The sequence below is a fragment of the Peromyscus eremicus genome, chromosome 15, assembly GCF_949786415.1.
Source record: "Peromyscus eremicus chromosome 15, PerEre_H2_v1, whole genome shotgun sequence".
In the NCBI taxonomy this organism is placed as follows: Eukaryota; Metazoa; Chordata; class Mammalia; order Rodentia; family Cricetidae; genus Peromyscus; species Peromyscus eremicus.
The window spans coordinates 38,326,617-38,341,041 of NC_081431.1; the positions used below are offsets into that span (position 1 = coordinate 38,326,617).

The following is a 14,425-nucleotide window of genomic DNA, read 5'->3' on the forward strand; positions in this document are numbered from 1 at the left end:
ATGGGCTCACCTCCTGCAGCCTCCACTACCTCCCACTAGTGCCATCTCGGGAGGAGGGGACCAAGTCTGTAGCAGGTGAGACTGTACCAAGTCTGTACCTTTGGGGGTACACTCGTCCAGATCATAGTACTAACCCTACCTCTGTCTCTGTCCCGCTCCAGCTGCTGCATAGGCATGGTAAGGGCCATGGCCCTGACTCGAGCCGCTCACTTACAGAAGAACCCTGCTAAGGACATGCAGGAGCTGGAGAAGATGAGGGTAAGATTTTTTTTCTCTTAGTTTTGCTTTATTTTGCTTTTAGCAGATTTTCCAGGTCTAATTAATTCAAAACATATTGCACATTATCCCTTCTATCTTTTGCCTCTGGGCTTTTACCTTTATCCTATATACCTTTCTTTACTTCTTACTCCATGACTGGCTGTGTAGCTCAGTGGCTGGCCCCTTCTTTCCTCACTCCTCAATTTCTCTTTTCTCTTTCTCCATTTATTCTCTCTGCCTGCCAGCCCCACCTATTCTTGCTATTGGCCGTTCAGCTCTTCATTAGGCCAATTAGATGTTTTAGACAGGCAAAGTAGCACAGCTTCACAGAGTTAAGCAAATGCAACATAAAGAAATGCAACACATCTTTGCATCATTAAACAAATGTTCCACAGTGTAAACAAATGTAACATATCTTAACGTAATATTTACAACAATGCTCACCTCATGGCAACTGGGAAGCAGAAAGAGACAGACAAGAAAGGGCTAGAGATAGGATGTGACCTTCAAAGACAGAACCCCAACTTCTCCAACCAGGTCCCACCTTCTGTTAGCCCATTACTCACAAAGTTATCAATGGACTAACCCATCCATGAAGTTGGTGACCTCATGTATACCTCTCAATAGCACCACCAGGTGTGGACCAAACAGTCAGCTCAGGAATCTTAAGGGGACACGTCCTACCCAAACAGCAACATAAGTATTTTACTGTATGGATATCATATATATATATATATATATGGATATATATATATATGGATATCATATATATATAATATAAAACATGTCCATTATCTCTTGATGGACACCTGAATTGTTTCCAACTTTTGATTATCATAGGCAAAGCATCAATGCACTTTAATGTACCAATCTTTGAACAGACATTTACTTTCTTCTCTTGGAATAGGATATGTATGCTTCTAAAGTGATTGAACCATTTTTACACTCCTATCATTTGTTTCACATCCTCACCAACAGTTGATATAGCCCGTCGTTTATTTATGTATTTTATGTATATGAGTGTTTTATTTGCATATATGTCTGCACACCAGAAGAGGGTATTGGGCCCATGGGACTACAGTTATAGATGGTGTGTGATATGCATGTCTGTGTATGTGTTCTTATGTGTGTGGACACAGGTGTTTGTGTGGGTTTATGTGCATATGTGTGTGTGTGGAGTCCAGAGTGGACATCTGGTGTCTTTCTTGGTCACTCTTCCACTTACATATTAAGGCAGATTCTCTTGTTGAACCTAGACCTCACTGATTCAATGAATATTTGATTGATAATGATATATACACAATACTTAGAAGAGTTTGGTGTGGAACTAAAAACCATGAATGTGTTTGCTATTTCTAGTTGTTGTGTGACAGATTTTTCCTAAGTAGACACAATACAAACAAGTCTACTAACTCCAGATAGGGAGCCCACGGCAAAGTAATGATTGTACCAATATCCAATTTGGTGAGTCAGTGAGTTTTATTGGGATTACTTACAGGAATACAAATGAGAGGTTACTTATAGGAACAAAAATCACTCAAAGACAGCTGTATCATCAAAGCCCACTTCAGCATAAAAGCTCACAAAAGCTGGGAACCTGGGGCACAGTGCACAGCCTGCAGACAGGACAACAGGCTGGGGAGTGTCCTTTCCAGGTGGTTCAGTTGGTCTGAGCCTTTTTCAGGCAGCTCATTTGGTCTCTGCTGCTGGGCTTTAACTCTCAACAGTCTTTACTACTTATGTACTCGTGGGGAAGGAGGGGTCTAGTGAATCTGGTCAGTTTTAGGGACTTCCTGAAGCTATTTTGAGTTGCTTATTTCCTATGTTATGGGGCTTCCCTGCAAGATGGATTGTTTCGATCCCAGAAGTAGCCCTCACCCAACACTATTGTTATTAGCAAACAATCATGTTAACATGGTCAATTGCATAAAATTAATTAGGACAGATCATTTAAGTGTTTGTAAACCCATGAATCCTTCTGCATCTGGTTTTATGGTACCTCATCACACTTTATTTTATTACAACCTAGATCACAAACCCTGTCAGAAAGAGATAATGTGATTTAGGTCTACATTTGTAGTAAGACACTTCTGGGCAATTAACTGAACAGAAAGGTGCTCTAGTTAGAGGAGTTGTGCTTAGCAGGTCAATGGGGGTCAATGAGTGCGTTGGGATAGGTTTTTTTTCCCCCCTGCATAGTAATTATGCTGTGTCTCTTCCCAGAGAGAATGTTATGATTGGATCAGCACATGTTCGCACCTCCTTTCTAATATCAAAGGCAGGAAAATGCGATTACTGAACTACGAGGAAGCAGAGCAGCTGCTTGGGGAAGAGGTATTTACCACATGCTGGTATTACTCAGCTGGTAAGGAGATGAGTGGAGCGGTCATTAGTAAGGTCACATTCAGGTTCTTCCTCCATCTCAGGGGTAAGTTGTAGCATCTTTCTGCAATCGCTGTTCTGCATGTTCATTGTAGACTCCACTAGAAGAGGATTTGCTTCTGATCTAGCTCTTCTTCCTCCTAAGGAAAACATTTGTTTTAAAATAAATTAAGATTTGTTTTTATGTCTCCCTCCAGCCGTGTGTGTGTGTGTGTGTGTGTGTGTGTGTGTGTGTGTGTGTGTGTGTTCCTATGGAGGCTGGAAGAGGGCTTTGGATCCCCTGGAGCTGGAGGTACATACAGATGTGCACTGCCTGGTGTGGAGGCTGGGAATTGAACCTGGGTTCTCTGCGTGAGCAGCAAGCCCTCTTAGCTGTTGAGCCTTTTTTTTTTTTTTTTAATTTTGTTTTTGTTTTTACATGACAGGGTCTCACTCTGTAGCTCTGGCTGTCCTAGAACTCATTTTGTAGACCAGGCTGGCCTGGAACTCACAGATCTGCCTGCCTTGTGCACCGCCACACCTGGCTTGAATCTACGTCTTCAGATGGACATTCCTGAGTCTTCCTCAGACCAGCTGCTTCTGTGCCCCACTCCTTGTAGTCACCAGGGTGTGACTTCTGAGTGGTTCGTTCATCTGTGGGCTAGCCTCTCTCCTTTTCATCTTCAACATCTTCCCAGTAGCCCCCTCTGCCGATATGAAAATACTTTAGAAACATGGCCGTTTCTTCCATTCTAAAAATTCTGTCCTTTGATTTTTGCCTCATTTCTCTTTCTCCTTCCACCATAATTTTTTTTCCAGTGGTGCTGATCTTAGCCAGGGCCTAAGGAATGCTGAGCAACCCCTGAGACACAACCTGGCCCACAGTGGGTTCTGTTAAAATTCTAAATCTACTGTGAGTCGCTGGTGGCTTTATTGCCTGCTCTGGAATCTGCAGTCCCCCTTTAACGGGCTTCCCTTTAGCATCTGGCTCTTAACTGTTCATTCCGTCGGTAAACTTTCCTTACAAGACAAAAGTTCCTGGATTTTACCTTCTTCATGTCTCTTCAGCCTCATCTTACTTGTCTACCTCTGCCTGTGTAGGACATGTTGAGACTCTGTCCTTAGGACGTACTCACTACCCTTTCTACATCCCTACATGGTATTGTATTCATCCAGTTTCTTGTGTGTATTTGAGATGGGGTCTCTTGTAGCACAGATTGGCTTGAACTGTTTGAGATAGGCTGGCCTTGGCCTTGAACTTGTGACAATCTTCCTTCATCAGCTTCTTAAATGCTGAGATTATAGGTGTGAGCCATCGTATCTGGCTAATCCTGTAGTTTTACCCATGATTCCAGCTCAGTGCATAGTGATTGTTTAACGGCAGCCACATAGTCCTCCAGTCTCTGACTGAAGGGCATGTACCTCCAGGAAATTCTGAAGAAGCTCCGGTTGCTATGACAGCCATACCTCACAGGTATGGTCTGATAACATGCATATTAATGTCCCCAGTTCTGAGAAGGAAGGAGGCATTTCTATATAAACATTTATAGGATTTGAAGCATCACCTTAAAAATGCATCTTCAACAAAACCTTTTCTGTGTTGCCCAGATCTTGGTCAAAATTATTTCTGAAGTAACCACTGAAAGATTTCATTGACATCATAAATCTTAAATTGCAGTATAATTTTAGAAAATTGCTGAAGTAGCACTGTCATGGCTGTGGTTACCAACTGAATCAGGGGAAACATTTAAGCACACAGAGTCAGCTGGGTATAGTGACAAACACCTGTAATCCCAGCCTTGGGAGGAAGAGGAAGGGATGATCAGGAGTTCAAGGTCATCTTTGGTTACACGGCAAGTTGTAGGCCAAGCCTGGACTACAAACGACCTGTTATCAGATAAACAGTAAACACATGGAGTTTTTAAAAAGTGCACATAATCATAGAGACATGAGCACAGAAGGGACCTAAAAGGTAATGTCCCTCAACCTTCCATGAATCTGACTCATGAATCCTAAAGGGGGCATTCGAACTCAATCACTGTGCCCAGGTTTGAGTATCTGCTAACAGGTGCTCTCTGAAATGGTCCATGTGGTTTTGATGAGCAGTGGAGCACTGAAGATTAGTCTTTCTATTGAGATATATGTGCTGTTTCTCCTTGTATCTTTTTTTTGACCAACTGCTGATAATTGTCTTTTTTTTTTTTAAATCCCCTAATTCAGTGTTTGAGTTAATATCTGACGGTATAGTATTTCCAATTCTTGGCCATATTAAATCAAAGTCCATTTCTGGATTTTCTATTATTTTTCTTTGATTTGTCTATTCATGAATTATACCACAACATTTTTTCTTTTTAAGATTTATTTCATTTCTAAAATTGTGTGTGTGTGTGTGTGTGTGTGTGTGTGTGTGTGTGTGTGTGCTGTGAGTATGAGTACAGTGCCAGCAGAGACCAGAAGAGGGCATTGGATCCCCCAGAGCTGGAGTTACAGGCAGTTATGAGCTGCCCAGCATGGGTGCTGCAAACTGATCCTGGTTCTCTGAAAGAGCAATGGTGTTTGCTCTTACCTTCTGAGCCATCTCTCCAACCCTACACCACAACATTTTATTACTTATGTTTAGTATCAAATAGGACCAAGCCTTCCTCACTGATTTTTTAAAAATTTGTTCAGCTTTTCTTACTTATTATTTATATAACTCTATAATCTAGCTCTAGAAAAAATGATTTTTTAAAAAACTAGGATAATGTTAAATTTATATATTAACTCAGAAAGACAACTTTATAATGTTGAATTGTGCTTTCCAGGAACTTGGGATATAATGTGTACTTTTATGCTTGTAAATGTTAGATAATTTTCTCATCTTGCTTATTTCTTGTTAAGTTTATGTGAATATGAATATTTTATTCTGCTATTTTATATATTATAAACATTTACATTTTAGTTTTATATACTGTGTGAATCTACTCAATTATTGTATCACTTTTTTCAGTTGGTTCTTTTGAGTTATCTAGATATTTAATAATGTCATCTACAAAAAAAGTTTTATGCTCACCTATCAATTTTGATAACTTCTAAAGGCTTCTTAATTGTTAAATTCTGTTGAAATTTTCTTATTCAGTGTTAAATAATGGAGATAGCAAGCAGCCTTTTTTTCTTTATTGAAGCTGTGTTGTGTGTGTGTTTTGTGTGTGTGTGTGTGTGTGTGTGTGTGTGTGTGTGTGTGTGTGTGTGTATTCATGCATGTAGTTTTGAAGGCCGGAAGAGGGCGATGGAGCCTCTGGAGCTGGAGTTACAGGCATTGTGAGCTGCCTGAACTGGGTGCTGGGAACTGAATTTGTGGGCTCTAGGACAACAAGAGTTCTGAACCCCTGAGCTTTCTCTCCAGCCATTTTCTTGTTTCTGACTTTAGCAGGAATGCTTTTAATGATCTGCCTTAAGAACTCTGCTGGAGGAAATGTATATGAAAAAGGAAACAACACCAGGAAAAATAAAAAAACAATAGATTGACCTACTATTGAATGTCTTTATTGCTCCTTCAGAAATTTCAGCTCTTCTGTATGGAGACATTTTTTCTTCTGCTTTACCCTTTAGAATTTTTTTTTTTAACTGAGGGTCTATCTACTGGTAGCAAACCAAGTTTTTGCTTGTCTGAAATATCTTTGTTCATTCTTCAATTTTTGTTTCTGTGCATGCAATTAGCAATGGTATTCTTTTTCCTCACTATGATGGTTACAAAGCTCATGATGGAAAATTCAGCCGTCAGTTCCTTTGAAGATAATCCATCCGTCTTTTACTTTGGCTACTTTTAAAGATCTCCTTTTTGTCTTGGGCATCTGCACCCTCACTCTGACGTGTCCTTCACACACATATGTTTTTGTCAGTAGTTGAATAGGCCCCTTTAAGGCGCTGGACACTTGTTAACCCCTTTTCTCTTGGGGCTCTCATGGTGGCCCTCTTAGACTTCTTGGGTACTTTTGGGATCCTTTTCTTCTCTACGGTTTTATGTAACTAGTTTCTGTCTTAAGTCCTTGCACCAGTCCACAAGTTTATGTGGAAATATGGTTTTCTTTGCTTTAACTAAATGCATATAACTATTAACTATTTAGCCAAATTGGACTCTTTAGACTCCAGATCCATACATTTTCACTTAGCTAGCTCACTAGTGACTTGAATGCACACAGCCTAACCAGAACCCATTTCAATCTCCAAACCTGCTTCCTCAGCCTTGTCTGTTATTTCTGTGAATGGCATCACCATCTATTAGTGGCACAAGCCATCAACCATGTGTCAGTTAAGATGCACCTTTCCCCTAGTCATTTCTTTCCTAACTATTGGTCGGTAAGAACCACTTCTTCAGTATCTGCTGGATCACCGTTCTCTTTACTGCTACAAACACCGTATTCACTCTCTCCTTGGAGTTTTCTTTCTTCCTTTTTTTCTGATCTATTTTCTTATTGTGAGAATGATTGTTTTAAAATGAAAATCAGTTTAATCACTGTTTTCCATCCTTTGGATGCTTTGTCGCCTTTCTGATACAATCCAGTCTCCTGACATGCCATTTACGTCCTGGGTTACAGTTGTGCCTCGTTGGTCCATTTGCCTCCAAGGTTCTGTCTTATGGGAACCACTTCTCTTTGGAGCTAATATGCACACTGCTTCTGCCAGCGTCCTCTACCTTCCTCCTTCCTTTTCATACTACGAGAGGAAGTGCCCTACCATCACGGCCTCCCCTTGACCGGCCCTCTGCCACCCCACTGCCATCGTCATTGTCGTCGTTATCGACACGCTGTAGGTTGGCCGTCCCTGCTTCACACCCCATCCAGACAGTTGTGCTGTCTGAAAAATGGCAAACTCTGCGGGCACAGGAAGTACTGTTACTGCCATGTGTGCTCTTTTTTTTATTTTATTTTAAAAGATTTTATTTTAAGTGTGTATAGGTTTGTGCACATGAGTGCAGGTACCTGAAGAGGCCATCGTATCTCCCTGGAGCTGTCGTTCCTGGTGGTGATGAGCTGCCTGATATGGTGCTGGGAGTAGTGTGTGTCGCTAACCACTGGGCTCTCTCTTTACCTCCTCCACCCATTTGTGTTCTTATCGATACTAGAACACTTGGTTGTGGAATTAGTGCTCACTTTCTATGGAACTGCTAATATTTATACACATGAATTTCAGCTATAATACTGTTACATTGTACAGGAAGCTACGAAAATTTATTTTGACCCAGAAAAACCTTTCATTGGTGATGATGAAGATGAAATTGAGATGAAGGAGGATGAAATTCAAGAAAAGGAAGAAGTAAAAGTGAAGGAAGAGGCAGAAGTGAAGGAAGAGGCAGAAGTGAAGGAAGAGGCAGAAGTGAAGGAAGAGGCAGAAGTGAAGGAAGAGGCAGAAGTAAAGGAAGAGGTAAGAGTATTTGCTGGGCATAGTGATGGGAGCCAGCTACCTGGGAGGCTGACACAGGAGATCGCTTGAGCCTGGGAATTCAAGGCCTGGCAGCACAGTGAGACCCTGTCTCCAAACAAACAAAAAACCGAGAAGACAGGCAAAAATGATGTGTGATTATTTAGCATTGGTTTATCCCTTCCCTTTATCTTTTCAAAGACTAAGCTGATAAGAGCCGTAGAAGGAAGAAGCAGGTGTCATGGAGTGACCGCTTCAACCTCTCTCTTTCCCTATCCAGATGTGGCCACACCTACGGGATACTGACCTTGTGACTTTCTCTTTCCCTAAATCCACATTTTCCCATTAGCTTCGTTCATTCACCACCACCAACACAACACGGTCCTCCTCACTCACCCCCCCAACACAACACGGTCCTCCTCACTCGCCCCCCCAACACAACACGGTCCTCCTCACTCGCCCCCCCAACACAACATGGTCCTCCTCACTCGCCCCCCCAACACAACACGGTCCTCCTCACTCACCCCCCCAACACAACACGGTCTTCCTCACTCGCCCCCCCAACACAACATGGTCCTCCTCACTCACCGCCCCAACACAACACGGTTCTCCTCACTTGCCCCCCCAACACAACACGGTCCTCCTCACTTGCCCCCCCAACACAACACGGTCCTCCTCACTCACCGCCCCAACACAACATGGTCCTCCTCACTTGCCCCCTCAACACAACACGGTCCTCCTCACTCACCGCCCCAACACAACATGGTCCTCCTCACTCACCCCCAACACAACACGGTCCTCCTCACTCAACCCCCCAACACAACACGGTCCTCCTCACTCACCGCCCCAACACAACACGGTCCTCCTCACTCACCCCCCCCAACACAACACGGTCCTCCTCACTCGCCCCCCAACACAACACGGTCCTCCTCACTGCCCCCCCAACACAACACGGTCCTCCTCACTCACCCCCAACACAACACGGTCTTCCTCACTCAACCCCCCAACACAACACGGTCCTCCTCACTCACCCCCCCAACACAACACGGTCCTCCTCACTCAACCCCCCAATACAACACAGTCCTCCTCACTCGCCCCCCCAACACAACACGGTCCTCCTCACTCAACCCCCACAACACAACACAGTCCTCCTCACTCAACCCCCCAACACAACACGGTCCTCCTCACTCACCGCCCCAACACAACACGGTCCTCCTCACTCAACCCCCACAACACAACACGGTCCTCCTCACTCGCCCCCCCAACACAACACGGTCCTCCTCACTCACCCCCAACACAACACGGTCTTCCTCACTCACCCACCCCCCAACACAACACGGTCCTCCTCACTCACAGCCCCAACACAACACGGTCCTCCTCACTCACCCCCCAACACAACATGGTCCTCCTCACTCACCCCCCCCCAACACAACACGGTCCTCCTCACTCACCCACCCCCCAACACAACACGGTCCTCCTCACTCACCCCCCCAACACAACACGGTCCTCCTCACTCGCCCCCCCCAACACAACACGGTCCTCCTCACTCACCGCCCCAACACAACACGGTCCTCCTCACTCAACCCCCCAACACAACACGGTCCTCCTCACTCACCCCCCCAACACAACACGGTCCTCCTCACTCGCCCCCCAACACAACACGGTCCTCCTCACTCACCCCCCCAACACAACACGGTCCTCCTCACTGCCCCCCCAACACAACACGGTCCTCCTCACTCACCCCCTCAACACAACACGGTCCTCCTCACTCGCCCCCCCAACACAACACGGTCCTCCTCACTCACCGCCCCAACACAACACGGTCCTCCTCACTCACTCCCCCAACACAACACGGTCCTCCTCACTCACCCCCAACACAACACGGTCCTCCTCACTCGCCCCCCCCAACACAACACGGTCCTCCTCACTCACCGCCCCAACACAACACGGTCCTCCTCACTCACTCCCCCAATACAACACGGTCCTCCTCACTCACCCCCCAACACAACACGGTCCTCCTCACTCACCGCCAATACAACACGGTCCTCCTCACTCGCCCCCCCAACACAACACGGTCCTCCTCACTCACCCCCCAACACAACATGGTCCTCACTCACCCCCACCCCCAATACAACACAGTCCTCCTCACTCGCCCCCTCAACACAACACGGTCCTCCTCACTCCCTGCTGCTGCTCCATTCTCCCTTCATTGCTAGATCTCCCGGAAGAAGTCCAGTCTTCCCTTGGCCTCTGCTTCAGCTCCTCTGCCGCCCTTTCCTGCCTCCTGTCTCTAACTTTCTCATTACTCCGACTCTCTCTACTCCTGCTGGAAGATCTGCAGCAGTAAAAACCCACCTGAACGTTATAATACAATGGTGGTGATAATACAATGACAGCTACCAGGAACTGAGTGTAGATCATGAGTTCTATGCTGTGCATGTTGTCCAGGATGACAACTTAGGTGTATATTGCCTCATTTTATAGACAGGAAACTTAAGCTCTGAAAGGTTGACAAATTTACCTAAAACCATAGTTTCAAAGGGCAGAATCAGCACTGAAACCCAGACAGTTGTGGCAGAAGAACCCTTACCGATTCCTAGTACCTGTTCAGTCTTCAAATATAATTTTTTTTTCTGTGAGCAGAGCCCCCTTGTGTGTACATACAGCCCTTAGAATACACCTTTATGCTAACAGCCATCATAGGCCATGACTGTTCATCTTCTTATCTGCCTTTCCTCCTGTGCTGAGTTTCTGTATCAGTCACGGTTTTCTAGAGGGACAGAAGTTATAAAATGAATATATATTATATATATTATAATATATATTCATTCTCTCTATATGGTTAGGGGTTAGGATTATTTTTCCATCTTGACTTTATAGAAAATCCTTCTCATTCTCTTTTCTTTTTCTTTTTTTTTTTTTTTTTTTTTTGATTTTTTGAGACAGGGTTTCTCTGTGTAGCTTTGCACCTTTCCTGGGACTCACTTGGTAGCCCAGGCTGGCCTCGAACTCACAGAGATCTGCCTGGCTCTGCCTCCCGAGTGCTGGGATTAAAGGCGTGCGCCACCACCGCCCGGCTCGTTCTCTTTTCTGTCTTCACAGAAAGTTCATTCTGGGATCATGATAGACTTAAGTCAGCTCTTGATTGGTTTCTATCTCTGCAGAACACCATTACTTTAGGGGTCTATGGTAGGCTTCATTCCATCAGCCTCCCGAAGTTTGGTGCTACACTTTATGTGTATGTTCATGTGTGTGTGTGTGTGTGTGTGTGTGTGTGTGTGTGTGTGTGTGTGTATACTTATTAGAATGGCTTATAGGCTGTAGTCCAGCAATGGCTGTCCACCAGTGGAAGATCCAGGAGTCCAGTAGTTGTTCAGTCATGTCTCAGCTGGTCTTCAATATTCACTGAAGAAGGAGGCTCTAATGCTGGTGAAGGAATGGACTTGCCAGCAAGAGCAGACAAAGAGAGAAGCTTCCTTCTTCCATGTCCTTACATAGGCTGCCAGCAGAAGGTGTGGACAGATTAGAGGTGTGGATCTTTCCACTAAAAAGATCTGAATAAAAACTGGGTCTTCCTCTTTGCAGGGGCATGGGTGAGCTGGCCCTGAGGGCATGAGAATAGGAGAGCAGGTCTCAGTCTCTCTGGTATGCCCTATAGTGGCATGGCTGAGGGAAAGATGCCCTCCTCCCCTCGCCCCTCACCAGCTGCAGCAGGTGGGGGACCTGACCCAACCCCTCACCAGCTGCAGCACTCAGGAGAACAGACCCTGCGCCTGGCCTGGGCAGTCCAATAGAGTGGACCCTGTAGACAGGGGAACTGGTGGCCTGCCCTGAGGGTGGGAGAGGGGCACAGCTGGTACTGCCTCCTCCCTCATCTGCCCTGTGGTGACAAGAGCTAGGGAAAGATACCCTCTCCCTTGCCCCTACCACCTCCAGCTGGCAAGTGAGCTGACCCTCCCCTTTACCAGCTGCAACACTCGGGAAAGTGAGCCCTGCACCTTGTCTGAGCAGCACAGGAGAGTTGACCTTGTCTATGTTGTGGGGTGGTTGTTGTTGGTGGTGGTGCAGGTGAACTGTCCCAGAACATGAGCATGAGACATCTGGCCTTGCATGGGTGGGGGTGAGGGTGGGGCGATAGATTCCCCTCCCCACCCATGCCCAAGGTGGTGAGAGAGCTGCCCCTGCCCCTCACCAGCTGCAGCACTCAGGGGAACAGGCCCTGCACCTCACCTAGGCAGCACAGTATAGCCAGCCCTGTTGGTGGAGGTGTGGGTGAGCCAGTCCCTAAGTTGTGAGTGTGGGAGAGCTGTCCCCACTACTCATCTGTCATGTGGCAGCGTGGGCAGGGGAGAGATGTCTCTCCTTAACCCTTGTTCCCTGCTGCCTCTGACAGACAAGGAAGCCAACCATCCCCCTTACCAGCTGCAGCACTTGGGAAAGTGGGTCCTGCACCTCACCTGGGCAGAGCAGCAGAGCTGACCCTATTGGCAGGGTTACAGGTGAACCACCCCAGAACGTGAATGCAGGAGATCCGGCCCCACCCCTCATCTGCCATATGGTGGGGTGGGTGGGGAAGAGTCCCCCCCTCAAAACCCTCGCCTCCGGTGGTGGGTGGGAGAGATGGCTGTGAAGTCATAGGAGCAGGAGAGCTGTCCCTGCCCCTCACCAGCTGCAGCACTTGAAGATGGCCCCTGCACCTTGCCTGGTCATCACAGTACCTGATGGTCCAGGTGTGGAAGAGCCAAACCTGAGGGCAGGAAAGCAGGAGAACTGGCCTGCCAATTGCTCCTCACTGCAAGGGTGAGCTAGCCAGGGCAATGCAGGAGAGCTCACCCTGGTGGTGAGGACAAGGGAGAGCTGGTGGGCTGACCAACCCTGCAACTACCCAGGTGCAGATCCAGGGTTATGAGCTGGCCCACTCCAAACATCCACACATCCATGATCTGCAGGAGCACGTAAAAGGGCTGCAGATCTAAAGCTGCAGGATCTAAAGCTGTAGGGTCTCCACACAGAGCAGCAACAGGATGCTCAAGAGGAGTCCCAGTGAGGGCCAGCATCCATAGTGTAGTGGAAACCAGAGGCCTTGAACCAGACTAATGACTCTTTGCAATGAACACTTGCAAGAAAAGATATATGGATAAAAGGGTTTACTGTGTGACTCACTGTGTCACAGTACAGCTTCCATGATAAGATTTTTCCTTTTTTTTCTTTTTTTTTTCCTCTTAAATTTAATTGTATTTCGGGAGTGGGGGTTCAAGGGCAGAGGGCAGATACACAGGGACGGGGAAATGAATGGGATGGAGATGCATGATGTCAAAGACACAAAGAATAAATGTTAAAAAGTTAACAAAAAAAAAAAAACAACTTGAGTCTTCCTGCTTCAAATGATTTAATCAAGAAAAACCCATCACAGATGTCCCCAGCTATTTGGGTATTAGTTGAATCCAGATATAGTCAAGTTGACAACCAAGACTAGCCATGACCGTTCTCGAGGGCTGGCATGAACCTCTTTGTTTTGATCATAACCAGTTCCTCCTGTCCCCACACCCTCGTCTCCACCTTGCCTGGTCAGAGCAGGCCTTCCAACATTGTCTGCTGAATGGAGACCAGTGGAAAGCTAAGGCTGTAGACGGGGCTCTGGGTGACTTGCCCTGCTGTGTGACGCGTGTCAGCGGGCTAACAAGTCCTTGGTTTTTCTGGGCTCTAGGAACCTTCAACATCTACAGACAACAAACAAACCATTCGATACATCGGGAAAGATGAAAACGTTCATTCCAAACCTCTGTTTGAAGAAGATATATTTTCATCCTGGGTATGTAACTAAAACCCAACGAGGAAGTCCAAAAGCTACCCCTTAACGTTCTTTGAAAACAATATGGGTCTAACTTTTAGTTCCTCTCAGGTGACTCCTGGGTAATGCATTTTGCAGTTTTTTTCTTCTTATAGCACTAACTTTAGAAGACTCTTATTTGTTTTTCCATCTTGGCTTTACAAAAACGAAAACAAAAACCCAACGCATTCTCTATGTCTCCATAGAAAGCTCATTCTGGGACCGTGGCAGTCTTAGGTCAGCTCTCCTGGGCTTCTGTCTCTCTGTAGGAGTCTCTGGTGGGCTTCATTCCACCAGTCTCCTGAAATTTGGTGCTACATTTTATATGTGTATTTTCTGGGTTGGGGGAGGGGATCAATATATGTCACCAAATTGCTCAACCAAAAGAATCAGGAATCTTCCAGTTGTTAGGAGGTGTGAGTCATTAGCCGAGGTGCCTGAGCACGGGACCGAGGAGCCCCAGAGTGGAGGGTGGCAGACAGCATGTAGGTGGAGGTCAAGCCTAGAGGAGAGGGGATTGGCAGTGAGTTTATACAAGGACGTTGTAGATAATAAAACCCACCAACAGCAGAAAGA

At 46.0% G+C, this 14,425-nt stretch overlaps 1 protein-coding gene and 1 long non-coding RNA gene across 7 annotated transcripts in view; one reads left to right on the plus strand and one right to left on the minus strand.

The window, feature by feature from the left end:
* Window positions 1-14,425, plus strand: part of Axdnd1 (axonemal dynein light chain domain containing 1) — a 75,686-nt gene that overhangs the window by 53,389 nt on the left and 7,872 nt on the right. For 5 of the 6 annotated variants that reach the window (XM_059281242.1, XM_059281241.1, XM_059281245.1 and 2 more), the window contains 4 exons: window positions 162-258; window positions 2,482-2,592; window positions 7,816-8,022; window positions 13,727-13,831. In XM_059281242.1, the coding sequence (XP_059137225.1) occupies window positions 162-258; window positions 2,482-2,592; window positions 7,816-8,022; window positions 13,727-13,831 (520 nt within the window). The remainder of the gene's footprint in view (window positions 1-161; window positions 259-2,481; window positions 2,593-7,815; window positions 8,023-13,726; window positions 13,832-14,425) is intronic. The other variant, XM_059281243.1, reaches the window with a different exon arrangement.
* LOC131925858 (uncharacterized) lies at window positions 2,244-4,021 on the minus strand. The gene is made up of 2 exons (XR_009383367.1): window positions 3,132-4,021; window positions 2,244-2,780 (listed from the first exon to the last, which is right to left on the minus strand). It is a non-coding gene; the product is annotated as an uncharacterized LOC131925858 (long non-coding RNA).